The 25,623-nt window shown below is 48.0% G+C and overlaps 8 protein-coding genes across 8 annotated transcripts; 4 read left to right on the top strand and 4 right to left on the bottom strand.

Moving 5' to 3' along the window:
• Positions 1-247: 247 nt before the first annotated feature.
• Positions 248-949, top strand: GGI43DRAFT_388022 (NADH-ubiquinone oxidoreductase subunit GRIM-19; the record flags this gene model as incomplete). Its single annotated transcript, XM_083204004.1, has 4 exons — positions 248-298; positions 528-634; positions 695-847; positions 904-949. 4 exons carry the CDS (start codon positions 248-250, stop codon positions 947-949), a joined length of 357 nt encoding a protein of 118 aa, XP_083055985.1.
• A 278-nt stretch (positions 950-1,227) lies between these two features.
• GGI43DRAFT_388023 (uncharacterized protein) lies at positions 1,228-2,217 on the bottom strand (the record flags this gene model as incomplete). Its single annotated transcript, XM_083204005.1, has 2 exons — positions 1,228-2,072; positions 2,148-2,217. The coding sequence occupies 2 exons, from the start codon at positions 2,215-2,217 to the stop codon at positions 1,228-1,230; spliced, it is 915 nt and encodes a 304-aa protein (XP_083055986.1).
• A 423-nt stretch (positions 2,218-2,640) lies between these two features.
• GGI43DRAFT_227175 (protein serine/threonine phosphatase) lies at positions 2,641-5,759 on the bottom strand. Its single transcript, XM_083200467.1, has one exon. The coding sequence runs from the start codon at positions 5,468-5,470 to the stop codon at positions 3,170-3,172; it is 2,301 nt and encodes a 766-aa protein (XP_083055987.1). The 5' UTR covers positions 5,471-5,759; the 3' UTR covers positions 2,641-3,169.
• Positions 5,760-6,579: 820 nt separating this feature from the next.
• GGI43DRAFT_416696 (condensin subunit YCS4) lies at positions 6,580-10,988 on the bottom strand. The gene is made up of 5 exons (XM_083207334.1): positions 10,468-10,988; positions 9,862-10,367; positions 9,540-9,805; positions 7,099-9,474; positions 6,580-7,026 (listed from the first exon to the last, which is right to left on the bottom strand). The coding sequence occupies exons 1-5, from the start codon at positions 10,698-10,700 to the stop codon at positions 6,856-6,858; spliced, it is 3,552 nt and encodes a 1,183-aa protein (XP_083055988.1). The 5' UTR covers positions 10,701-10,988; the 3' UTR covers positions 6,580-6,855.
• A 50-nt stretch (positions 10,989-11,038) lies between these two features.
• Positions 11,039-13,022, top strand: GGI43DRAFT_227735 (serine/threonine protein kinase CDC7). The gene is made up of 2 exons (XM_083200472.1): positions 11,039-11,574; positions 11,640-13,022. Exons 1-2 carry the CDS (start codon positions 11,289-11,291, stop codon positions 12,764-12,766), a joined length of 1,413 nt encoding a protein of 470 aa, XP_083055989.1. The 5' UTR covers positions 11,039-11,288; the 3' UTR covers positions 12,767-13,022.
• A 69-nt stretch (positions 13,023-13,091) lies between these two features.
• Positions 13,092-14,178, bottom strand: GGI43DRAFT_416703 (60S ribosomal protein uL15). The gene is made up of 4 exons (XM_083207335.1): positions 14,047-14,178; positions 13,795-13,903; positions 13,642-13,731; positions 13,092-13,502 (listed from the first exon to the last, which is right to left on the bottom strand). The coding sequence occupies exons 1-4, from the start codon at positions 14,076-14,078 to the stop codon at positions 13,284-13,286; spliced, it is 450 nt and encodes a 149-aa protein (XP_083055990.1). The 5' UTR covers positions 14,079-14,178; the 3' UTR covers positions 13,092-13,283.
• Positions 14,179-14,335: 157 nt separating this feature from the next.
• Positions 14,336-17,507, top strand: GGI43DRAFT_416705 (DNA helicase). The gene is made up of 4 exons (XM_083207336.1): positions 14,336-14,627; positions 14,774-15,223; positions 15,277-15,984; positions 16,045-17,507. Exons 1-4 carry the CDS (start codon positions 14,460-14,462, stop codon positions 17,335-17,337), a joined length of 2,619 nt encoding a protein of 872 aa, XP_083055991.1. The 5' UTR covers positions 14,336-14,459; the 3' UTR covers positions 17,338-17,507.
• A 1,341-nt stretch (positions 17,508-18,848) lies between these two features.
• GGI43DRAFT_388029 (permease for cytosine/purines, uracil, thiamine, allantoin-domain-containing protein) lies at positions 18,849-20,710 on the top strand (the record flags this gene model as incomplete). The annotated part of the gene is made up of 4 exons (XM_083204006.1): positions 18,849-19,057; positions 19,162-19,329; positions 19,389-19,790; positions 20,017-20,710. The coding sequence occupies 4 exons, from the start codon at positions 18,849-18,851 to the stop codon at positions 20,708-20,710; spliced, it is 1,473 nt and encodes a 490-aa protein (XP_083055992.1).
• Between the last annotated feature and the right edge of the window lie 4,913 nt (positions 20,711-25,623).

Genomic DNA, 25,623 nt, shown 5'->3' on the forward strand with positions numbered 1-25,623 from the left:
AGCTGTGCCCCACCACGAAATGCATTATGTAAGCCGCACCGTCAACCTCTGAGAGGAGTTTCATTGCAAAAGAGCCTCCATCATAGCTTCGGCGCCAGACAATCTCGAATTTCCACTGCAAACCGGCGCGTAGCGGAGGCAGCCCGACTGGCCGTTATTCCGATTGACGAAGCGACTCTTTGATCAATTTTTCCGCATCGCGATTGACCCCGCCATCGTCCCGAATCGACCGCAACAACCGCCCATCATGCCTCAAGATATGCCCCCCCGGGGCGGGTACGAGCCCGTCCAGTACAAGGTGCGTTGCGATGGGGAGCTTGTGAATGCTGCTGCTGTGGAATCAATTGTTACTTTTTGGGATTGGGACGTCGTTTGATGTCGGCGTGGGATTGTGGCGTGAGAAACGAGTATCTGCAATCCCGATTCGAGGCTGCGACAATCGAGATATATACCTTGTGCATATATATCATGTTCTTTTGAGGCGTGCGACAGGGCAAAGAATGGACTAAACTAACAGCACTATTTAGCGAAACCTGCCCGCCAAGGGCTTCCGACCTGGAATCCTCCTCCTCGGCATGGGCGCCGTCATGGGCTACGGCTGGTACAAGCTGATCGGCGGTATTCGGGAGGCCAAGTACGTCTTCAGCCCCTGGATATAAAAACCTCGCAAACTGACCACTTTGTTTTCTCTTAGCGAGCTTGCCCGTGAGAAGATGTGGGCTCGCATTCACCTGATCCCCCTCCTCCAGGCCGAAGAAGACCGTGATCAGGTCCGACGATACTGGGCCGACCAGAAGCGTGAGAAGGAGCTGTTGGGCGAGAACACAAAGGTTTACAACAGCGACAGGTGCGTCTCGAATTCCGCCCGAAGAAATGAGTCAGTGGTGTGCTAACTGTGAGCAGATTCGTGCGACCAACATTTGCCGTTTCCCCGGCACCTTCGAAATAAATGGGGTGAATTATCAAGGGAAGACGAAGAAAATGCGCTCGAATGAATTGGAATCTTGTATATATCTATGTGTTCACTTGTTCGGCCTGATAGCGTCGACAAAAATGGGGTAGAAACATCAATAAAGGAGGGCATGGCAAATTATATTCTCTTGTCTGGTTCTGATAAAGTGCTACTAATATTAAACTCGAACGCAGATCAACTAATTCTATCAAAGGGGGAAACGAACGGCGAAATCAAAGTACAGATGTTTTCTTAACAGGTATCACGAGCCAACCTCATTTAACTTCTACACCAACTTCCTTCACGGTCCACTCCCACAACTTCTTCGACAACTCATCGCTGTGACATTTGGCATTTCCAACATGCGGTTTCCCGACTGGTTCAAAAAGCGCCGTCTTACCATCAACCTTCTCCTTCACCTCTGGAGACGTCGCCGCCCACAGTGTATTATACGCTCCTTCACGAGGAGTCAACATCCCTCGCGGAGCCGTGATGAGAGTGAGCATCTTGTCAAAAGTCCCAAAGTTTGCAACCGCCTCTGTGCCTACAACGCCAGGATGAACAGCGAGGCTCGTTATTTGCGGATAACGTTTGCCCAATTCTCTCGCAAAGAGCACATTGGCGAGTTTGCTCTGCCCGTAGCGTCTCCATCTGCCCATCAGCAGCATGTTGTCCTGTGTGGACCGCAGGGTGTCAAACTCGATTCCGCTGGCCATTGCGTATCCCAGCGATGTGATTGCCACGAAACGGACGTCTGCTCCTGGCACTTCGTTTGCTGTCCGCAACATGATGGGCAGGAGGAGGAGCAGCAACGCCGTATTGCCGAGGTGATTGGTGCCGAACTGAACTTCATAACCGTCCTTTGTGAGGGCGGGTGGGACAGCCGAAACTCCTGCGTTGGCAATAAATATGTCTAGACGATCGTGTCGAAACTTGGACGCGGCATCGCGGATACTTTTGAGGTTGTCGAGTTCACAGGGGAGAAAAGTTATGTTCGAGGAGTTGGCACATTGAGATATAACCTCTTTGGCTGATTTCTCGTTTCGGCCGGTGAAGTAGATGTGTGCCGGGTTATGTTTGGCAAAATCAAGGATTGCAGCTTTTCCAATGCCACTAGTACCTATAAATTGGTGATTCGCCCACCGTGTTAGTTAAAGGAGAAGGTTGATGGCTGTATATAATCAAAGAAGCTAACCTCCAGTTATGAGAATAACTTTGCCAGAGATATCAGGCACATCTGTGTCAGGATTGTATTGAAGGCCCATTGTGTAATAGCAGAGTTTGAATATAGTAGTACTCAGACAAGATGATATCGAATATCAAATTCAATACAAAATCGCCAGCTTAATTTCCTCCTTATATCTATCTCTTTGTATATAGGTGACGACTATTCCTTACGCGCCCTTCAGCCACATATTCACATTACCAATCCCATCAAACAAGGCATGAAATCCTTCAGCCATCATTATGAAATCTCCGCAACTAGATATTATTCTCCGCCACAGCGAAACTATGCCATCCTAACACGACCATTAAAGATTTCAAGTCCTTGGCCGAAATAAACCGAAATAAAAGTCATTCGCATGGGTCCACGGATAGATATTCGACCGGCGGAGCGCTGCTAGCAAATATAGTCGCTGCAAGTACGGTGGGAGGTTTACGCTTGACAATGGACTTAAGCCCCCTATGACCGAGAAAGCCCGGGGCAAGATGACAGTCACTCCCTGAAGGAGTATTATGCTTAGTTAACCTACTTGTCCTATTGGATGATGCCAGTGCGTCTCTCGAAACGTCTCGTTAAAGTTAGATTGCCTCGCGCCTTTTTCCTAACACGTCGCTAGCTTCACGAAATACGTGTATGAGATACGTGTATCAACTATCATCACACATTTACATCACACAATTTCATGCCAATATAACCAATCCATGGCCCTAAATTCTTCAAGAAAAAAAGAAAGGAAAACATAAACGATAAATGCCTATTGCTTCACTCTCTCTCTAGCCAAAGAATAGGTATATAGTATGCCGACAAAAGAGGAAGCATAAATCACAGTAAGAAAAAGCAGGCGCACATATACGACATATTAATACGTTGACCCATATTTTTCCAATAATAGTAGTACTACTCTAACTCAAAAAGCGCCGGCCATATAGTATTAGTTTAAGACGCGCCAAATGACATAGAATCCGATCATCGCAGCCTGCCTCGAACAAATTCTAATCACCAGCAGCCTCAAGCCCTGCGAGCAGCTCTCGTTCCAGCTCGTCGTAATCGAAATTTGCCTCGTTATCTGCCTCTGTGGCACGAGGCTGCGCTGTATCGTTTTTGTCAGGTTCACCAGTATCTCCGTTGGTATGCACAGATCTCAATGAGGATGCTCCTCTACTTCGTGACACGCGCTGCTTTTTCGCTAATGCACTTTCTCCAACGGTACTGGAACCATCTCCGTCTGATTCAATGGTAGACGCCCTGGCTTTTCGCTTTGTGCCTCTCTGATCTGGATCATCGGTGTCATCTGCGTCACTGTCCGTTGTCTCGCTCCCATTATCTTCATCTTCCGCATCGCCTCCATCATCTCCATCCCCTTCGTCGTCGCCCTCATCATCGTCGTCATCCCCCAAAAACTCCTTGAGCTCTTCATCAAAATCCCCCATATTGATATTGATACCGGTTTCTTCCATCTCTGCTGAACCTGTGTCTGCAGTGTCCTCGGATCTCTCGCGATCGGCATCAAGAATGGTCATATAGTATGGGCTCTCGTCCAGTCTACGCCATTGGCTAAGACAATCCGCCAGCCAGCTCTGATTTACAATCTTGATGCTCGAAATCTTTGCCGCTTGCTGTACCTTCTTCGTTCGCGGCCGTGCTAGAGAAACTACAAGATGTGTGACCCTATTTGAGATGCCGTCCACGACTTGAGCTCCAAAGCTTTGCGCTTGCATTCCTATCTCAGACTCCTCTATGTTGACCCCCAACGGCACCAGTCCAGAGAGACATATGACAAGGCCAGAAAGAACATTCGACTTGAGTTCATCCAGAATATCGCCGACATCTGGAACAAGTGATAGGTCCACGCCATCATCAGGGTGGATAGACTTTCTTCGTGCTTTGCTATGTCCGGGCGGATGGGTAGGTTCTGACATTCTTCTCTCCCCTCGTCGCTTATCGTACATATCGTAAAAGGCAGCATGGAGATCGGTAAGATGATCTTGCAGAGTAATAAGCTCTTCGTCATCGTCACTCAATAGTTGCTGTCTGTGGTGGGTTGGCAAAGCCTCTCCGCCTTCTGTTTGGCTTGACTGCTCGTCCTCCTTATCCAGCTCTTCCTGCATATGGAGTAGCGGACGGTCAGTCAGCTGCTTTTCTAAAGTCTTTTCCTGCTCTTCCGCCTGGACCTTTAAACTGGCTTCGTCCCCTCCCATTCGCGCTAATTCATCGAGTGGTGAAACTTTTTCGCCAGGAGCAGCATTTTCCGCGTTGGAATTGGGGGCCCCATTTAACTTTGGGGGGGCGGGCAGAATATCCTGTCGCTTGGGTAAAAAGCTGGAGTTGATATCACCAATTCCCTTGAAGAAATCATAAGGCACAACTTTGATCAGGTTTGGTCGATTCATGGGCCAGACGTCTGCGCGGTCGTCAATAATAACAACCATGTCTGTGCTAACAGGGAACAATCTCTGCAAGCTCTTTGCAGTAATGCTTCCATTCTCATCACGACTGATGACGCGATTGCCAAAGAGCTTCTTGTCTGGATCAACAATTCGTGCAATATTCAGAGCATATGCGCGGGTTCCCATAGTATATACATGTAATTCATACATGCTGGAGACGGTTTCCAAGAATTCATGGAGGCCTGGCCGCAGCTTGATGTAGTAGGTGCAGCCGCTAGCCAGCCCTCGGGGTCCATCGTCGTTCAGCTGAAAGCTCTTGACATCCTTGACAGCCTCATGGTTGGGGTTGGCCTTATCGCGCTGCCACTCTCCAACAGTCGGTTCTATGCATGCGTGGATAATGGTCTGGTCCAAGTCGACCACCAAGCTGAGTTTGCGCTGGCGTAGCAGTCGCTTCTGTGATTCGTGCTCTGCCTTCTTAGCAACATTCTGGCTCACCATCAGGCCTGTCTGATCATGCACCATGTTGATCATGGCGCGATCTGTGTCTTTTTCTTCGCTAGCCCAATTGATCTCGGTCATGTCTGCACCGCACAAGCTGCATAAACCTTGGATCTGCACCTCGTGCCCGCACGCCTCCTCAACGGTCATGCACGGCACGTCGGCAGGAATCGTCTGTCCCTCCTTGATGCGCCATTCTTTCAGGGTGCCTTCGGCAGGGCTATCAAATTCGGTATACGTCGTCTCATCCGTCCATTCGTCGTCGCTGATTTTCCGTCGCCAGCTGAACTTGTACTCGAAAATAGTCTCCTGTTTTTTGATTGTATCGCCAGACGACTTGAGGAGCTTGGTGATGACAATGGGGTAGTGCAGGCGCGAGCCCAGCGCAACTATCTTGTCGTACATGTTGATTTCGCGGCTGAGATTTTGGGCGCTGCGTGGTTGTCGAGCTCTGCAAGCTCCAAAGGAGAGCTACTCGAGCTCTCTCGATTAGCGCGATCGACGGCGGCGATGCCGGACAATCGCGACGGCAATTAGAATCCCAGCTGCCTGTTCCAAGAAGCTCCTAAAAAGCTTCCCCGTGCGCAGTCAAAATAGCTTCAGCGACGGTAGCCGAGCCCATGGCCTCACCGGCGCGGATCCAATTAGATGCTGAAGCTGAAGCTCGTGCAGCCAAGAAAAAAAAAGAGGTCGAACTCGATCGCGGAGCAGCTCGCGACGAAATCCGGGTGCGATGCTAAAAAGATACAATAATCTGTATGGAAAGGATACTCGAATGATAAGCACCTGTTGATAAATATTGCGTTGAGTCTCTGTTCTGTTGTGTTGGAAATTGGTCGCTTGTTTTGGTCAGTCCATCAGAATAACTGAGGGTGACGTGACGCAGTTGCCCGCAACCGACTTTCAATTGAGCTGGGAGCTTAGGAGGTGGTACTCGGTACTTGTACTTGGCACTAAGTCCTGCGCTTCACTCGACTCGACTTTATTCTTTCACTTGCCAAGGTTCCGTTTTATAGCCATTGAGCCCCGCCACAAGGCTTCCGAGCAGGGTTAGACCAGCTGGAAACGATCACGTGGTGCCATTGGATGTTTGGGTTTTGCTAATGGGGCTGCTAGGCTGGATGGGGACGAGCCCAGAGACAAATGTTTACGGTACGTTCCGAGAGGACGAGACAAAGCTCCGAGCGGGTATCGCTGTGCTTAATTTAGTTCCGAACGTGTCTCCAAAGCTCATGTTTGTAAATGCAGATGGATGCATATGCCTAAGTAGATAATAGATTACAGTTGTATCGAAAATTTTGATTATTGTAAAATAATGCAAAATTGTATGATGAAATTGACTCTGCGGTTTCTTTTCTTCAGCTGAAGTACCTTGTCTGCGGCTGAAACCATATTAAGTTGCAGCGAGATTCAAATTTGCATATATCTTTCTCAAAGCATGGCAATTATTTTACATACGTGGCCCAACAATTTCGATGAGCTGGCTGCTTATTCATATAGCTTATTACTTAGTTATTCAGAATTTAGAACCTAATCTAACAAATCTCTCCATAAATACCCTGGTAGCGGATATTTGAGGTCTGATTCTCAGCCAAATATGCGTCGTAGCAACTACCCTGGAAGACATGAACTAGATCCACGCCGCATCATTTTAGACTTCATAACCGCGTTGTATTCATAAATGATCCGTTATAGGCTAAATGACCTGCCCATCTAAAATAATAAAGTAAAGTAAATGACAATGCCTCCCCTCGCTGTATACGCCCTGAACCCTCGCCAGGCATACCTCCTCAAGCGGCGGCCTGCACAACCTTGAAACCCTCAGAAACCAATTTCGTAATCTCTTCGTTCTTATGCTGCAGTAAACCCAAAGCAAATGCAACGTCGTTCCACTGCCGCTCCGTCTCGCAGCGACTAAGTCTTGCCGCGAGCTTTTCAGCTAGCTGTTTGGCATGTTTGTCCTGCGTAGACCATTTGTTAGCATCCCAGTATAATGGATATTTTTTCTTTGTCTGAAGCAGGATTGTCCTTACCTTTTCGACAAATCCGAGCAAGAATCTGATGATGCGCTTGAAGCTCTCTTCCTCCATATCGCCAGCACTGAGCAAACTGAACATGTCCACAAAGTGGTTATATACCGCATTGTCCTTGGTGCTGAGCTCCGTAAAGAACATTTTCGCAAGATCAGCAATCCTCCTGTCTTCGTCTTCCATACACTTGGCCATCTCGCCAAGTTGGCCCTTGACCTTGACCTGACCAGCCAAAATCAAGAATGTCAGCGTCATCAAGCAGGTCCGCTTTACAGATACGTCTGTATCTGCCAGACGGCGATACAAGAAATCCGTATTCTCATCAATCAGATGATTGAAGCAAACTGCCATGTCACCCAGCGCAATGACAGCATTCGATCGAACCGTAGGGTCGGGAGATCGTTCCATGATCGTGATGAGAAGGGGAAGGTTGGCTTCGCAATACTCGGAAGAGACGCACATGAGCTTTGCAAGACACAGCGTAGCCGCAGCCTGGAGATCCTTATCTGCGTAGGTGGTATTGTTTGCACAAATCTCAGATACAAGGGGCCCAAACATTGCCAAGAGCGAGGTTGGTCCAAAGAGAAGCTCTCGCTCTCTGATGTGTGCCATTGCCTCTGTGAAATCATCCTCTGTAGTGCCGCCGATGAGATCCAACTCATTCGCATCCTCTTTGTCTTTGTCCGTCTTTGCCGGTGCCTGCTTCTCTTTTTCCTGCTTTCTTCGCTTAAAATCTAATTCGCAAAGTTCGAGGTGTACAATCTGCTTAATAGCGACATGACCGACGATGAAAAGAAGCTGAGGTAGAGACATGGCATTATCACGTCTGTTAGACTTTTTCGGCGATGTTTGCGTGGCGCTTGGTGACGCAGGGTCGCCGAACTCATCCATCTTATTCTCATCTCGCGAAGTCGGCCTTGAACCGTGACCAAAAACATGTTTGACTTTCCGCCGGATTATGGCTGAGCAGAGAATATCAGGATGCTTAGAGAGAGCGTATACGGCATTGATTGCCTGTTCTGCGACCCCATACCATTCGTTACTGTCTGAGGGCACTTCGGTTATGGCTGCTAGCCGTGAGCAGACTGCATGATCGTTTGGAAGCCGTGAAAATTTGGCATTTGACTCCTTGGCCTGCCTTCCTGTAGGGTTGATCCGCCTTAGAGCAATGCAAGTATACTTGGCTAGCTGCAAATCGCTCCGTCCAAGGGATCCTAGACCTGTTCGGAGCATCGTCTCGATTTCACCAACCGCGATTTCAGGATTGGCCGTGGCAAGCATTCCAAGCACGATGATGGCGCCTCGCCTCTGAGTCTTGGAAATTTCTCGCTTCTGGACACCGTATACCTGCCACAGCTTGGTGACTACAATTTCAGGAATCGCGCCGCCCTTCATCATCGTGGCGAGCAACTGCTCCAATGAAGTCAACTCGGCAGGCGTGGCCCCAAAAGTTAAGCTGATCATGTTACGTGCAATGTAGTTGGCGGCATCATTTGGGCTGAATGAATCTGGGGCTTCGAAAAACAGTCTCCTGTAACATTCAATGAGGTGGGTTTGCACGCCTTTACCCTCGTCACTATTGCCCTTGGTCCAAATCAAGCGCAGCATACGACGGATGCCAACCTTGTTCTGCTCAATATTGTAGGCATCACCAACTTCGAAATAGTCAATTGCTTCGATGACCTCGCTCTTGTTTCGGGCTCCAAGAAGCTGGCAGATAAGTCCAGTGGCGTTGTGTAACACATCAATGAACTTGAGAGCTTCATTGTAATACCGTCGAGTCAGGGTGAGTTTTTCAATCGCTTCGCTTGTAGCTGCTTCTTCTCGCGCCTTCTGGACTGCCTCAAATCTCTCTTGGTCAGTCATTTCTTTAGGCTTTTCTGGAGAGCCCAGCTGGGTAGCTTCATCGAGGAGGCTGTTATCCACCGACGTATCCGCTGCGTTTCCGAAACCAGGCATGCCAGGAGGAGGCTTTAGAGCATTAAGCTCCCCTTCAACCTTGTCGTAGCGGGCCTGCCATTCCTTTCGCGATAGTTGAGCGCCATGCATGACAGTAAACGGGTGAGTCTTGATAAGCGTTCCCAGTAGCTTAATGGCGTTACGCCTCACGTTGCTACTCCTGTCTTCGAGACTCCTGCAGGCAAGTTCAGCAGCCTTTTGACGTCGCTTGGGAAACTTTTGCTCAAGTTCGCATAGTTTCATATACACTTGCAACGTGCGGCATCTTGAATAGGGGTTAATATCGAGAAATCGCTCCTCAAGGACGTCAAAGAAGGCATTCAGCTGGGACTTGTGGTTCTCGCTTCGTTCGTCTTGTCGGCTCAGATAGGCAATCATGTTGCCGCACACTTCAATCAAAGCGCATCGAAGAGTGTATGACTAGAGAGTTGTCAGCTGCTACTCATCCCGCTACTATTGGCTGGTTTTATATGTGATTGATTTACCTCACTATCAAGCTGTTTAGCTAGCATTGTCATTTGCTTGATTACCAATCTTGGAGCAAGTTCTGATAATTTAGTGATAAAGGCAGAGACCGACTTTGGGCCTCGGGTATCGTTGGAGTTGAACTCTTTATTACTAATTTCACGCAAAACTTCGTCTGTAAGTTGAGGATAGTCGTAGGTCTCGGCTAGGATGTGGAGAAATTCCGCCATTGGTTCAGATAGATGCTCAAAATATGTCAGATTCTGAATAATGTTGATTTGAGCAGCTGTCGCGAAGTTAGCAGGCTGCAGAGAGATGATTTATGATTGCCTGGGAATATACCGTAGCCGTGACCGTGATGCTTGACTGCGATACACAGTACTTTGAAGCAGTGCATCCGAATAGTCGTTGTCTTGACGCGTTGCTCATTTTCTAGGATCATGTAGACCGGCCTAGTCAGAAGCCCAATAAAAGTATCTCTCTCGCTCGTCGTTAAAAAGATTCTGGATAGTTTCAGCTTTAGAGTTTTGCACATGACTTCTAGTGCACCCTGAAGTTGTGCTGCCGAATCCCATGCGTCGTCCCGTTGTGAAGCCTTCTTTGGCTTTCCTCGGCCTCTTGCGACTGGTGCTGCGGATGACTTTTCCGCTGCCTTAGTTTCGACCGCTGCAATAGTCCACTGGATAAGAAAGCCGTAAATCTCTAATAGCTGCTTGTGATGTGGGACTGATTCCTGCTCGTCGGGCGACTCAATGTCGTTATGCACTGCGTCTGTCTCGGCACTCAGCCCGCTCATTACTAAGTCGAATATTTTGCTTAGTGCATGAGCTGGTAAGTAGGGGGTATATCTATTTCAAAAAAGCCATTCGTCAGCCATCACTTCTCTTCGTGTCATCTAATTCCTTCTTTGCGGGCATGCACGGTGCAGAAGCTTCATAGGAGCCGTACTTGAGCAGGAACTGCAATGAGTCCATGTTGACAGCTCGCAAGATGGCATCAGGGTTGTCCGCAACCGCGTCAATGATGGGATTTAACACCGGGTTGATCACCTGGTTGGTGAGCGCCTCTGGGTCATTCTCGCAGTCGAAAAGGGCGGCATCTGCTTCAGGCGTGGGGATCGTGGCAGGATCGGACATATAACGCTTCAGCGCATCGTTGATATCGAAGTTGATCGTCCCCATGATGGGCGATTTGTGCGCCGAGATGGCGGGGTTTCGAGCTTGGGTATCGAGGCAGATCGAGTCGAGTCTGGGCGCAAAATGAACCTCTCGAGATTTCCCTACTTAATGATTTCAACGTTCGGCTGCACTGCGCCTTGTCTCAGCGTCAAAGTGGTGCGCCTTGCGTCGCCTTGTCGCGCTGCCGTTTGTTTGCTGTGCGGCAAAATGGCGGGGGATGAATCTTGGATCTGGTTGCTAAATCAACCACTGTTGTTTACGTTCCGACGCGACAGCTTTGTAAAAAAGAAAGACGCCCCGCCGTCAACTAAGGTGGTCGCGTTTTCGACCACTGAGGAAGCGCTGTGTAAGCTGCCTCAAGCCACTAAAAAGCACCCCACACACTGCCCTAGAATAACTTCTTTAGGACCTGCATTGAGTCGCTGCTTTTTGGTGCTTTTTTGGCTGAATAGCTTAGAAACCCAATTGCACCTCTGAGCTATATTTTTCTGTTATTTTGTCACTAATTTCTTTTTCTTTTCTCTTGGTTGAACTACAAGCTGCTCTCGCTTTCTCCTATCATCCAATTTGCTCGCAGGGAATCTGGCTGCCATGGCAGCTGCAATGGTCCGGCCATCGGAGGATACTTTTGACATCCACGAGGATGCCAGAACAGAAGAAACAGAGGTCATGGTTGACGAGGATGATGTAGATGGCCAGGATGCTACGACCATTGGCGAGCCAGAGGAAGAAGAGGTGGTGGAAGAGGAAGAGGAAGAGGACGAGAGCTCTGAAGACGAGCATGTTGAATCCAGTGTCCAAGCCGATATGGACCGGCTACAGGAAGATTTCCCCGGATTTCGAGATCGGTATAAGCTGATTAAGCGCATTGGAGAAGGTATGTCACTTAATTGGCTTTGTGGTGAGATCCTCTTGGGCTGAGAGCGTGTTCTTGTTTGTTAGGCACATTCTCTACTGTCTTCAAGGCCGAAGACATCCACTATGATCGATACGACAACAGCTGGGACTATGAAGATGATTTGTCTAAATGGACTCCTCCCCCTCTCAAGGGCCGCTCGAATGGGTCTCGCTCCCCGCGGAAACGAACTCGTTATGTAGCCATCAAGAAGATTTACGTCACATCCAGCCCGGCCCGAATCCTCAACGAGCTTGAGCTATTACACGATTTACGACAATGTGCATCTGTCTGCCCTCTCATTACAGCCTTCCGTCATACCGACCAGGTCGTTGCCATTCTTCCATACTTCCGCCACGGCGACTTTCGAGCGTATTTTAGGGAGATGACAGTCCCTGATATTGCCATATATCTTCGCTCATTATTCACTGCTCTAAAGAGTGTACACGAGCATAAAATTCTACACCGAGACATTAAGCCTACCAATTTCCTCTACGATCCAACAACCCAGCATGGAGTCCTCGTGGACTTTGGATTGGCTGAACGGGCGGGCACCGATAACAAACCATGCCTCTGTCACGAGGCGAGAGAAACGCGGAAGCATCGCCAGGCAAGCTCTGCCTGGGCACAGACTTCGATGACTACACAGCCGGGCTACCCTAAATCAGACACTCGTCCCTCCCGGCGGGCCAATCGTGCGGGTACTCGAGGGTTCCGTGCCCCCGAAGTGCTATTCAAGTGTACGGAGCAAACACCAGCAATCGACATCTGGTCTGCTGGTGTCATACTTCTCACGATCTTGTCAAAGCGATTCCCCTTCTTTAATTCTGCCGATGACGTCGAAGCAATGATTGAGATTGCGACAATATTCGGATCTAGGCGAATGAAGGCAGCTGGGCTTTTGCACGGCTGTGTCTTCGAGACAACTATACCCACAATTGGCCAGCAGGGCTTCACTATGGAGAAGATTATCTTGTGGAGCACATGCAGGGCAGAGGATAAACCTTTGACTACCGACGAGAAGCTTGCGATCCGATTCCTTGAACGATGCATGGAATTGGACCCAAGCCGACGAATCACAGCACAAGAGGCTCTGGACCATGAGTTTCTAAACATAGGACTAGCGTCTCATGAAACCACCGATGAAGACGAGGTCGACATGCTACCTGCATGAAAGATCTAGCATAACTTAATAATTACGAGCATACGCATATGGGATTAACATGAGGAAATGAGCATTGGAAGTTGGGAATAGGAAAGGGTCAACATGTACTGTACTGGATCATGTATGCTATAATGGGGGCTGATATCGGCGTTTTGGAGCATTACTACATCAACTCTGCAAGCTAGACCATGGCTGAATCTGAGACCAGATTCATAGTTGTAACAATTCCTCCCGTTCTCTCCCACGCATCACTTTAGTATCATCAATCCCCCCGAGAGACTTGATACAACGCATCAGTCTACCTCATTTTGCACAGAAGTCGATTGTCGAAGCATGGGCGAATTTTTGATTTTTCATTCGTTAAAAAAACTCCGTTATAGAGTCCCTGATGCAATGCTCGTAGCCGAACAACCCAATCCCTCCCCAGAGACCTTTGTCTCGGTATACAGGGGCGAAGATTTAATTTTCCACCGTGAAAAACCCGGTTCCAAACCCACAAGCCTTACTCCAGCACAGCGTAATGCATTTAAGCCACCAGCTCTACAACACCACCAGCCTCCTTGATCTTCTGCTCAGCCAGCTTGCTGACCCATCTTGCGCGGACAACCAGGGGGATTTCGGGGATGCGGCCCTTGCCGAGCAGCTTGGAGTAGCCGAGAGGGAGAAGGTCGAGGACGGGGACGGTGTCCTTCTTCTCGCCGGAGACGTAGGCGTCACGGGTCTCGGTGGGGACGAGGGACCACAGCTAAAAAAATTTCACCCATTAGCCAATTGATTCTTGATCGAACAAGTTGCCTCAGAATAAATTTTGATGTTTTCTCGTTTCCATCTTTGCTGTTCCGAGGGACCAAAAATATTCTTAGCGGGAAAGGATTTTTATGTACCTTGTCGAGGTTGATGATGGGCTTCCAGAAGTGGGCTTGCTGCTTGTGGAAGTATCGCATACCAACCTTACCGAAGTAACCAGGGTGGTACTATCGTAAACGGTCAGTCAATCATGCTCGGGGGCGCTTTTCGTTGAATCATGTCGTTCGAACCTTGTCCATGTTGGTACGGTGGTGGTGCTGACCACCAGCCAGACCACGACCACCGGGATGCTTGCGGTGCTTTCCTACACGACCCTTTCCATGGGAGACGTGGCCGCGGCTGTGATTCGAGAGCAATTTGTTAGCCTGCAATCTTCAATTTGCGAAACTTTGCAATATGCGCGATTCAACGGGTGCCACAACGGCGTGACACTCGTTCTCCAGCAATTCAAGAATCATATTCGGACGGGCTCATCAACGTACTGCTTGCGGGTCTTCGAAGTTCGGGTAGGCATGGCGACGGTTGTGGTGTTGTCGCTTCTCCGATGTGTTGCGTCGAAGGACTGGAAGTGGGTGGTGGTGTTTTTGCGGCCAGCGGCTTTGGCACTACACGGCCCCGGAAAATTGTTAGGCGAGAGGGCAGCACAGCCCTAAGCCTAATTGTGACGCTTTTTGCTCGCTGAATTATTGTCGGTCACGTGTGTGCGGTTGCGATAAGCCCGTATCTCGTATCGTAACGCTGCTCCACCGATAACGATTAGCGCAGTGACGGGACACCGCTCGCAACTTGAACGCGCTTACTAACGAACCAAGTCGACCGGTGAATATCGCTTACCTTTGGTAGTATGAACAACAAGAGATGCGATGAAGAAGCGTAGTTTAATAGACTTGGCGAGATGACTTCAACAGAAGAGGTTGATAGTATTGCGCACGAATTGTCTAACCTTGACTTTCACCACCCATTCACGCCATATAAGGTTCAGAATCAGTTTATGCGAGCAGTATATCAGATTTTGGAGACTGGAGAAGGACAAGTGGGAATTCTGGAAAGCCCAACTGGTACTGTAGGTCTATTATTCCTCTGTGAGATTCGGACCATCTTTCATGTTGAGCAAAGTCTCCCCATTCAGCCAAATTGAGCCAGTAGACGATATCATCATGCTTGTGACGGTTTAAGAGCTTAGGCGCCGCAAGCTAATTGCATTATCAGGGTAAATCTCTCTCACTCATATGCGCATCTTTGACATGGCTCCGAAACCATAAAGCCACTGAACAGGAGGTCTCCTTGAAAGAAGCAGGAGAGGCGTATAAAGACGAGCCATCTTGGGTTGTCGAACAACTCCTGTCTCGTAAAAGAGGGGAGCTGTTAAGACAATGGGAAGATAGAGAGAAGCGACTTTCATCCTTTAGACTTAAAGAAAAAGCCCAGGAAGAAAGAGGCAGAAAGCGACGTCGATTGGAGGACAATCCTGCGGCTATAGAAACTACAGTTGACGAAGACGCTGAGTGGCTGTTGGATACTGATGACCACGATGTGCGCCAAGAGGATGCTCTATCTGGGTTGAGTAAGGAGTCGCGAGAGATCCTTGAGAAGATTGGATTGGGAAACCGCTTGAGGCAAGCGGATAGCGACGAAGAGATTATTGAAGAGAAAATTAAGGTAAGAGTGTTGACACTGTTTCCATCTCTACTTGTAGTAACCAGAGACAATAGATCTATTATACATCCAGAACGCATTCTCAATTATCACAATTTATTACCGAACTGCGCCGCCCTGTATTTCCGTCCTCATTACCCACTTCAGTTGCCAAAGGATCAGATTCTCCCTCGACAGAGCCCGTGAAGCTGCTGCCATTGTCATCTCGTCAAAAACTCTGCATCAATCCCTCTGTTGCTCGCCTCGGGTCTGTTCAGGCCATCAATGATCGCTGTACAGAACTTCAACAAGCAAAATCCAGCACTAAATGCTCATTTGTGCCCAAAGAAGAACTTCTTAGCCAAACCCACCAGTTTCGAGATTCCACCTTGGCGACACTCCCTGATATCGAAGATCTCCACCAACTGGGCAAGTCTTTGTCGGTATGCCCTTATTATGCTTCCAGAGTGGCCTTACCTGGAGCAGAAATTATCACGCTTCCATACCCGCTTCTATTGCAACGGAGTGCCCGTGAGGCACTGGGCATCAAACTTGAAGGGAATGTCGTCATAATAGACGAGGCGCACAATATTCTCGATGCCATCTCGAACGTGCATGCCGCGGAGCTACAGTTGAGTGATCTTCGTAGAGGTCGCCAGATGCTTGGGGTGTATGTCAAACGATTTGGCAAAAAGCTAAAAGGCATAAATCGAGTAAATGTGGGAAGAGTAGGAAGAGTCATTGATGGCCTTACTGAGTGGTTGGAAGGAGCTTTAAAACTCAAGGTATGGCTTATAACAGTGGTTATTCGTTGGTCGATGATCTGCTAACCAATTTTTCTCTAGGACGAACATGGAATTGTCGACCCAAACGATCTAACAAGACACAAAGGCATCGACCAGATCAATGTTTATGAGCTAATTCAGTATATACAAGACTCGAAACTTGCATACAAGATTGAGAGCTACGTCGCTCACGTAGAGAACGATGATGAGAACAAAAAGCCAGGGCCCGTAAAGGCTGGATCTCCTGTCTTACATGCTCTCGTCTCCTTCCTCATTGCTCTCACAAATCTTAGCTCCGAAGGTCGTATCTTTTACCAAAAGTCTCATGGGGCTACACCAGATGTGAAGCTGACATATCTTCTTCTCTCGCCGACACACGCCTTCTCATCAATTGTCTCAAGCGCCAGAGCCGTAATTTTGGCCGGTGGAACCATGTCACCCTTTCAAGACTACAAAGATCAATTATTTCCTACTCTTGATTCTACAAAAGTAACATCGCTGAGCTGTGGGCATGTAATCCCACCAGAGAATCTTTGCGTGTGGACACTAGCCTCAAGTCATCCAGGATCACCGCCGTTTGAGTTTAGTTTCAAACAACGGGGGAACAGAGATATGATGAACCAGCTGGGCCTGTCAATATTGAACGTTTGCAACATTGTGCCGGATGGTGTCGTTGTTTTCTTCCCAAGTTATGGCTACCTCGACGAGATAATAAAGGTATGGCAGCTACCTCAAAACGGCAGGTCGCAAGCGATATGGGATCGGCTACAAGCTAGAAAAACAGTATTCAGGGACACAAAGGGAGAAAGCAGTGACGACGTGTTACGCGACTATTCGCAGGCGATCTTGGGGGCCAGGCCAGCGGGAGATAGCCGCACGGGAGCTTTGCTCCTGAGTGTCGTAGGTGGCAAAATGTCAGAAGGCATCAACTTTTCAGATCGTTTGGGGCGCTGCGTAATGGTTATCGGGTTGCCCTACCCGAATATTGCATCGCCGGACTGGAAGGCAAAGATTGAGTACATTGAGTCCACCACCGAAGAACGACTTATCACAGAAGGGCAAAGTAAGAGCGAAGCGACAGCGCAAGCGAAGCAGGCCGCGCGGGATTTTTACGAAAACGCCTGCATGCGAGCCGTCAATCAGAGCATTGGTCGGGCAATTCGACATCGTGGAGATTATGCTGCGATTATCTTGGTCGACCGAAGGTACGGTACGGATCGTATCCGAGGCAAGCTGCCTGGGTGGATTCGCGATGGCCTTGAAAAAGACAGCCATGAGAAGGGGATTAGTGCTCTGATGGGAGCTCTCGGGGGTTTCTTTCGCAGGAAGTCGCAAGAAATGGCAAGTAGATAGCAGTGGCCTATAAAGCTGAAAGCTAGACGAGCCCTTGGACGTCTCTATTGGGTACTATGCTGCGGCCAATTAATTATCTACAGTTATCTTGTTCTTTAGCGTTTGTTTTGAAATAGTAATGCCAGTTACCTCTCTCAATGAATGCAAGTCGATATGGTTTTTTAATTCTACTTTTTGCTACTTTGAGCCGAGTGTTGTTTCTTTGTATGTTCACTTCAGATACTCTTCGGCCGTCAAATCGCTGCCTTTGACTTTGACTTTTCTCCATAACAAGTTTATTTACATGCATTGACCTTGTGTTTCCTTTTTTTACAACATATAATTCATGAAAATATGCTTCTACACATCTTGCAAGTCTAGTTATTACTGTACCACACCAAAGTACCAGTCATATCTGAGCTCAAACCACCCACCCCACCACCACTTGTAAGCCTTACCCGGGATACACGCGATTCGCTCAATTTTTCGGCGCCTTTCGTCACACCACCACTAGAAGATACACGTCACCTGTGGGCTGTATATTTATTGTTTCTATCCTTCTAGAAAAGGGGCTCAATGGCCCTAGATGCAGAGTTTGGACCATACCCAAGTAGGTAAAGAATTTGATAATCCCGCTTAAACTCATTCCCATCTTGCATGATAATTATAGAGGATTGTTGTGTATGACAGCTTTCTTGCTAAATTCACAGCATTTCTGTCTGAATAATATCTTCCTCAAATCGCCCTATTTGTAGAAAGAATTGAATCATCTCGTCATAACGGTTGCACTGTTCCTCTTTAGTGAGACATTCTCTGCGTAATGTAACCCAGATGGAGGGGGCTTACGGTTCTATTACGGTGGGCAGTATTACGCTTAGCAACTTGTATGACTGTTCTTATTACTGTGGTAAGACATTCTCTGTGATATAAAATATTGTATAATTCTCGGGCCATCGCCCGACACAGACCGTGATATGAGTAGATATCGACGTAGTACGGCTCCGTGCTGTATCTGCGAAATAAACACACTAATACTGTTCCTGCTTGGTGGCGGAGGGGCTGCTGCAGGGTTTTTGTGGACGGGCCGGTCGCTCATGAACCAGTCCCTAGCCATCAATCGCGTGATTGGCTCAGGACGCCTCCTAGACCCTATTTAGTGATTTAAGTGCGCGTGGAAGCGAAAAGATTTTGTTGCTACCCCGGCCCGGGTCGGAGGAGGGGCGAAGGGCGCTCGAAGAAAAGTGAGTAGTCAAAGGGCGGCAAAAAATCTTGACTCACTGCAACTCCATCGGAATCTGGCATCTGCCTTTAATATACCTGTATGGCGATCTGAAGCGTGATGTGGTGTGACAGCTCTTGACGTCCCCCTTTTTTGCACTATTTTTGATTTTCTTCTTGTTCAGAAATACCCTTGTGTTTTTCTTTAAACTCTCAAGAAAAAAGCGGCTTACACACGGCCTAATCAAAAAAGCCCTCCCGAAGTACGGAGTACAATTAACCTTTGGACAACTCAGCGCGCCCGCAACACACAGATGTTGGTGGATACGGTAGAGGCAACGGCCGTGCCGGTCAGGGAGAAGGATGGCCATCAAAGCGATGAAGAGTCGCTACTCCACAAGGTCCTGCGAGCTGGCCGTATTGAGGAGCGAGGCATCCTGCCAGTACCAGTTGAAGAACGCACTTCAACACGCTTCTTCAACATCTTCACTGTCTGGTTCTCCATTAATGCAAACATCCTTGGGTAAGTCTTGGCGTTCAGAATAGTGCATCCAACTTTGTTACCATGGCACTTGTTACTTATAACGAATAGCATCCATGTGGCGAATATTTGCTAACCTTTCACAGCATCACCTTTGGCATGCTAGGACCCTTGTCCTATAATCTCAGTCTGAGAGACTCATCTCTGGTGATCCTATTTTTCTGTATGCTGTCGACTGTACCCCCGGCATTCCTTGCCATCTTGGGTCCCAAGACTGGTATGAGACAGATGATACAGGCTCGCTATAGTTTCGGGTAAGATAACTTGAGACTCACGACGTCTAATGGTGTTTCATAACTAATTGGGTATTTAGCCGATATATTGTATCATTACCGGTGCTGCTGAACTTGGCTAGCATGACTGGCTTCACTGTTATCATCTGTATTACAGGCGGACAGTGTATTTCTGCCATCTCAGATGGGCGTGTCAGTATCAACGTAGGCATCATCATCATTGCAGTCCTATCTCTGCTGGTTTCGTTTTGCGGCTTTCGAATTCTGCATATATACGAGACATATGCATTCATCCCGGCCATCATCAGCGTTGTCATTGCCACTGGCTGCGCTGGCTCAGGCCTCAAGAAGCAAGCCGCCCCAGCGGAGCCTGCTACGGCTGCAGATGTCCTCAACTTTGGTATGATCGTCGCTAGCTACCAAATCCCTTGGGCCGCTCTGGCAAGTGACTTCACCACTTATTTTGATCCCAAGGTTCCATCGTAAGTTACTACCCCCTGCACCTCCTTCGGTTACAATTCCATTACCACCCTCCACATCACATATCTGAGTCGATTACAACCTCCAAAAAAAAAAGGAGAAAGATGTGATCAGAAGCACAGACCTACAGTTACTCCATAAATCCTCCCATTCCTCCTTCCTTCCCCTGAATTCGGCATATAAGCTCGCTAGTATTATAACCATAAGCGATATACTAACGATTGACAGATGGAGAGTCTTTGCCTACTCTTACTGGGGTCTTCTCACACCCACGGTATTGCTCATGATCCTCGGAGCAGCCGTTGCTGGAGCGATTCCCAACAACCCTGAGTGGCAGGATGCATTCGACACCTATTCTGTCGGCGGTGCCCTTGCAGCGATGCTGTCTAGTGCAGGCAACTTTGGCAAGTTCATCGTGGTTGTGCTGGCGCTCACCCTGTTGGGAAATACATGTGGAACGTTTTACGCAATCACCCTTAACTTTCAGACCTTGGCGCCGTGGCTGTTCAAGGTTCCTCGATACCTGTTTGCCGTAGTGATCACAGCCATCATCATAGCGGTGGCCATCACCGCCGTGGACAATTTCTTCGAGAGTCTGGAGAACTTTGTGTCTCTGATTGGTTACTGGTCCGCAGCATTCGTCGGAATCGTCATTGTGGAGCACATCGTATTCCGTCGCCAGGACTATAGCTCGTACGATCACGCTATCTGGAGCGACGCTAAGAGACTGCCTTTGGGCATTGCGGCTCTGATGAGCGGTATCCTTTGCTTTGGAATGGTTGTTCCATGTATGGACCAGGTATGGTGGCAGGGACCTATCGCGAAGACAACAGGAGATATTGGTTTTGAGATGGCGTTTACAGTGGCTTCGTTGCTCTATGTACCGTTTCGTTGGGCCGAAATCCGGCTTACAGGCAGATAATAACCAGGGAAGGCACGTGTATTTCCCATGCCCCCTTTTAGACCTTTTTAGATTAGATGGCAAATAAACAGGGACTGGTAGCGAATAATTCACATGGCTTCAACTATCTACACTCCTTGCCCCGTATGTATGTTACCTGCGTATATCTTAAGTCCCCGTACATTGGTACCGTTTTCAACGGCCAGGTCTGTAGGGAAAGACTTCGCGGCAACTGCTGCATGCCTAGTTGGTAGGGAGCTAGAGCAGCTTGTCCCGCCAGTGCTAGGGGCCGGACCACTCATTGCTCCGTGTATAGCTGGACATAAGAGTTCCGGTAAACTTCCTAGCTCCGACTGGTGTAATGTTGAATTGTGTCATCTCTCTCTCGCTTAGACGACCTTGAATAAACCGGATCGCTTGCGTAGAGAATGAGATATCAAGTGTTATGTGCTAGTTGCATAAAGATGAACTGGACCCTAATATAGTATCACTGAAAACTACAGATTTAGGGCATGTACTGAGAGCTCAGAATCACGCAATCACCTACTCAGTAGGGATATAAATAAGAGCCCGATAAACCGATATCTGGCGGCCAAGCAAAGGGAATCTTGCGGCTGCATACTCGGCACTTGTCGATCATCAGCTAAGGGGGCGTGTAAACGGACGATCCTTCATACGGCAGTTGCAGATGCATACCTACCAGCAGCATCAGATTTTTCCAAGCCGTTGGGCATTTACAGCAACCAGGATCTGCACAACGGCCAGAGGGAGGTGGCTGTAACAGTGTCGCCATGCTATTCTTTCTGCTTGGACAAACCGGAGTTCTAGACCTACCAGTCGGTGCCGAAATGGCCATAAGGGGGAGGTTTTTACTGATGATCTGTCCTTGTCCTAGAACTACAGAGTAATAAAAAATTACGACTACTATGTACGTACTATCTTGGCGTTAATACCCATTGCCATTGGCCTTAACCTATTGGGCTATCGGTTTGGGATCCCACGATCTCATCAAGGGCCAAGTCCCTCCAAAGTTACAGCATATATACATACGCAAACGCTCGTTTTCTACGCATACTGTATCATGGTTACGTAAAGAATTACAAAACTAAGATAAGAAACGAAGGGAAAAGCTCCTATCACATTTTAATTACAACTTTATAAAACAACTAGAGTCGTATATTGAAGCCACTATGTAACCTGCTGTTTGTATCATTTTGTGTGTAAAAAACTCTCGGCTTCGGTGCTATAGAGTCCGAGTTAGAAGAAAGACTTCCAGTCTTCTGCTGATAGCGTAGTCGAACAAGTATCAGGCCAACAGGGATCGGCTATTGAGTCATTTATCAGTTTCCATTGGTGATGAGTGGAGATTCCGTTGTGACTGTATACGCCGACATGGTTTATACGTGTAAAGATTTTGACAATGGTTAGCGTAACTGGACTTGCATGGGACGGCATTCAAATGTTGTCAGCGCTTCGCCTAGATAGTAGTGATTATGTCACTGCTCCGCTTGAATCTGGCCGTATTACTGCCAGGGGCCATAGGTGCAGCTGTATGTATGGGTGATTGTAAGTACAAAATTTTTCCTCGGAGATTTGTTCCGTTGGAACTTTAGCAAATGTCACCGTTACCACCTTCCCAAGAGAGAAGAAGTAGCCTGTTTTAGCGGTTCTATGGCGGCTTCCACTGGGTTCGTGGGAAGGCAAACCGTATCGAAAGTACCTATTGGTAATAGATACCATGTAGCAAAACCACATGGGTGAAAGCCTTATAAACTGGGGGTGATGGCCTCTGTATTGTGTACTCGACAATGACACTGCTCCGCAATGGAGGCACTAATTTTTCCAGAGATGGACTACTTGCCTTTGTTGGCGTTTTGAGATGGGCAAGGGGAGGGCGGAGCCTGTATCGCAATATATCCCACATTAGGTATGCTGAATAACATTGATGATATCAAGATCAGTTATAGTGGTTCAGAGTGCAGCTTCACGCTATGCTCGACGTAGTATAGTCGAGGATTTACATCACCGTCCAGGGGCACTGTAAATTCAGGATTCAATTAATCTAAGGAAACTTAATTGAAGCCTGTCTTCCCGCCTTTTGTGGACCAAGAGCGATATTCAGGCATTGAGGCGTTGAGGCGTTGACACTTTCGTTTACCCGCATGTATGTAAATTAGGTAGTCAGCTTCCATCGCCATAATTCGTATTTCTCCACTTTTGGCATGTAAGTACATGTATTTCCTTTGGCCGTTTTTCTTTTCCCCTTGGCTACTACTTCAACATGAGAAGAGAGTACTATGTGTGTATGTGGGGTAGGTTACCTCGCAAAGTGAAGCCATGTTTAGCGGCCATAGACCATGTAACTTGCTTAAAAGATCAAATGATTGGCCGAAATGCGAGCAATCACGGGCGAGAAGCTGCCTAGAATACAGAACAGACGTGAGGAGTATGATGAAGTAGACGCGGAGGGCTCCCCCACTAACGCGTGGAGGTGCAGGTCATTAATACGGTATATTATTACCACGAACGGATACTCGCATCATTTTTTTTTTTGGAATTATTGTGAGTTATCTTATTATTTCGTCATCTGAGACACACAGACGCACACAGACACACGGACACACAAACCCAAACTCCAATCTGGACAAGATGCAGCACCCTAGCGTTTATCATCCCGCCCCCTCCCCATTTGGATTGGGCACCCATTGTTCTGCAGCATCACGCATGCGCAGCGCCAAGTCATTACGAAGCACGGCTTGTATCTTTGCTGATAGCCAGATACAGAACCCCTGTCCAAGATCGAATAATAGTGCCGCGCGGTGGCCCCTTCGGCTACCCCGTCTACCACTTAGCAATAAGCCCATCAGCAGATCGCAGTGCTAAGGCTTGGGATGACCGTAGTATAGGGTGACGCTGGAGATTCCCGAGCCTTATAAATGGGCTGAATCAAACGTGGCATTGAGAGGTGTGTGCGGGAGTGTATTGTATAAAAGTCGGTAGCTATGTGCCACGTGGCTTGCAAAGCCACGTGAGTCATGACACCAATAATTCCTCTGTCAATACTTTTGTAAAGAGTATATATGAAGTAGAGCTCTTGCCAAGTCCTCTCGGCATCTGAAGCCGCCAGATCAGATATAGGATCCTGTTTTGATCCTTTTTTTTGTGTCACTCCTTAATTATGCTTGCTCACGGGGGCACCACGTGCGCTCTCTTTGATTCGATGGATAGAGTGATGATGTATACGCAATGCTACTCAGTACCATGAAGTACCTACCTGATGCTTGTTAGGTAGCAGTACCAAGGGTACGTGCATTATACAAGGGTAAGGATGCCCTACACGCACAAGTATATACCTATACGAAGTACAATACTTCATTACGAGTACTATAATGCCTCTACTAGGTAAGTACATGTAGATACGTGAACGTTTCATAATAAAGCGCCTTAGATAAAGGGATTTGCGCGTTGGAGCATTAGCATAGCCTGCTTTAAGCACTAATACTTAGCGTACATGTAATCAGCGTTTACATGTAAGCATCATAACTCAGCACATAAGCTCAAAGGTTATCCTAACGAGGCGAGGCTCTGCAATTGACACACTTGCTGGAGACTCGGTAGGCTTAGCGCTTGGACACAGTTATCGGTGGTATAGGTATGTAACGAGATCTTCAACAACTGACAACCAATATTTGGGCGCTACGCTATAGTAGAGCACTAATAGCTAGCGCCAGTGAATATCCCTGGCTTAAGTCAGCATGTTTGTAAGCGGAGTGCATAGAGCTCATGCCCACATATCAGCTCTCTACACGTAGGGACGTACATGTATACATGCCCACTCCAAAGTTTGAAAGTTGATGACTCGGATAGGCTGTTCATGGTTTGACATAAGATTGCGAGGCTTTTGGCGTGTCCCTCCTACTCGTACGAAGAGTGCAGGAAGCAAGCATACCTGATTAGCTTAGAGGCCCCTGCAAGTATGAGCTATACGAAGTACAACATTTTTCTGCTGGAGCATGCTGTATGGTACACTGCTTGAAATTTGGATGAAAAACAAGATTCCTGGTCAGCGGTTGTTCGCAAGAGCTAGCCACTTTTAATTGCAAGGCGTTTACTCTAGAGTACTAGCTTTGATACATATACTTGTGTACCATGCCGACAACTGCCTCTAAAAGGCAGTTGATTGGTTTGAGCTATCCTTGCACTGCGAATACTAGTATATAAAGCGATCAACTTCCTAGGGGCTAGATTATGCTATTTCATAATAGCACTAGTAGTAGGAGCACAATCACAGCACAAATGGCGCAAGCACGAGCAGATTTTCAGGTAGAACTGACGGATGGCAGGCCTCCCCCGGCATGGCATGGACCAAGCAGCCAGCCCTACCGGACGCTAGGAAGTGGTTCCACGCTGAGGTTGAAAGGTCCGATACTGTTCTGTCCTGGACAAGGGTCTTGCTTGTCGGACTCCGGACTGCCGTGCATCGCATCGAAGCCTCAGTAGAAGTCTCCATGCATGATTCTAACCGGTTTTAGGTAGTAGTACTGGAAAGCACTGCCCGCACCTTCCGACATCCGTCTCACATCTCGTTCATCACATTCACGTCGCCTCGTTCCTCGTTTTTGTCCGCCCTCTCGCTCTGGTATATACGAGCCAGTGATAATCCCATGCATCATTAGGCTTTATGGAAAGCATATACACATATAATTTGCACCCAATGATTCAAAACTCTAATCAACCAGTGTTGTATGACGTTTCTGGGCGCTTGTACATCAGAGTCTTGGAAGCTCGTTGCAGTAACAAGTGACGTGGACAACAACGAAGGCTAAAACAACAAAGTTGGCCATTCCGCTAGCGCTCTATTATTCTTTGTGCGGATTATTATCCCCCTTGTCAGTCTTGGTAAACCTAAAAGGCACAGCCAGGATATTGAAAAT

This window comes from Trichoderma evansii, assembly GCF_050947405.1.
Source record: "Trichoderma evansii strain SZMC 28006 chromosome Unknown GGI43scaffold_29, whole genome shotgun sequence".
In the NCBI taxonomy this organism is placed as follows: domain Eukaryota; kingdom Fungi; phylum Ascomycota; class Sordariomycetes; order Hypocreales; family Hypocreaceae; genus Trichoderma; species Trichoderma evansii.

What these genes read in the sequence shown, in the direction of transcription:
- GGI43DRAFT_227735 (XM_083200472.1), top strand. Translation starts at nt 11,289, where the DNA reads ATGGCAGCTGCAATGGTCCGGCCATCGGAGGATACTTTTGACATCCAC. An exon ending in GATTAAGCGCATTGGAGAAG is followed by an intron (nt 11,575 to 11,639) that starts GTATGTCACTTA and finishes CTTGTTTGTTAG; the next exon opens with GCACATTCTCTACTGTCTTC.
- GGI43DRAFT_416696 (XM_083207334.1), bottom strand. Translation starts at nt 10,700, where the DNA reads ATGGGGACGATCAACTTCGATATCAACGATGCGCTGAAGCGTTATATG. An exon ending in TCATTGCAGTTCCTGCTCAA is followed by an intron (nt 10,368 to 10,467) that starts GTACGGCTCCTA and finishes TTTTTGAAATAG; the next exon opens with ATATACCCCCTACTTACCAG. An exon ending in CTAAACAGCTTGATAGTGAG is followed by an intron (nt 9,475 to 9,539) that starts GTAAATCAATCA and finishes ACAACTCTCTAG; the next exon opens with TCATACACTCTTCGATGCGC.
- GGI43DRAFT_416703 (XM_083207335.1), bottom strand. Translation starts at nt 14,078, where the DNA reads ATGCCTACCCGAACTTCGAAGACCCGCAAGCA. An exon ending in ACTTCGAAGACCCGCAAGCA is followed by an intron (nt 13,904 to 14,046) that starts GTACGTTGATGA and finishes CTCGAATCACAG; the next exon opens with CCGCGGCCACGTCTCCCATG. An exon ending in ACCGTACCAACATGGACAAG is followed by an intron (nt 13,732 to 13,794) that starts GTTCGAACGACA and finishes CGTTTACGATAG; the next exon opens with TACCACCCTGGTTACTTCGG.
- GGI43DRAFT_416705 (XM_083207336.1), top strand. Translation starts at nt 14,460, where the DNA reads ATGACTTCAACAGAAGAGGTTGATAGTATTGCGCACGAATTGTCTAAC. An exon ending in TGGAAAGCCCAACTGGTACT is followed by an intron (nt 14,628 to 14,773) that starts GTAGGTCTATTA and finishes TTGCATTATCAG; the next exon opens with GGTAAATCTCTCTCACTCAT. An exon ending in AAGGAGCTTTAAAACTCAAG is followed by an intron (nt 15,985 to 16,044) that starts GTATGGCTTATA and finishes ATTTTTCTCTAG; the next exon opens with GACGAACATGGAATTGTCGA.
- GGI43DRAFT_227175 (XM_083200467.1), bottom strand. Translation starts at nt 5,470, where the DNA reads ATGTACGACAAGATAGTTGCGCTGGGCTCGCGCCTGCACTACCCCATT.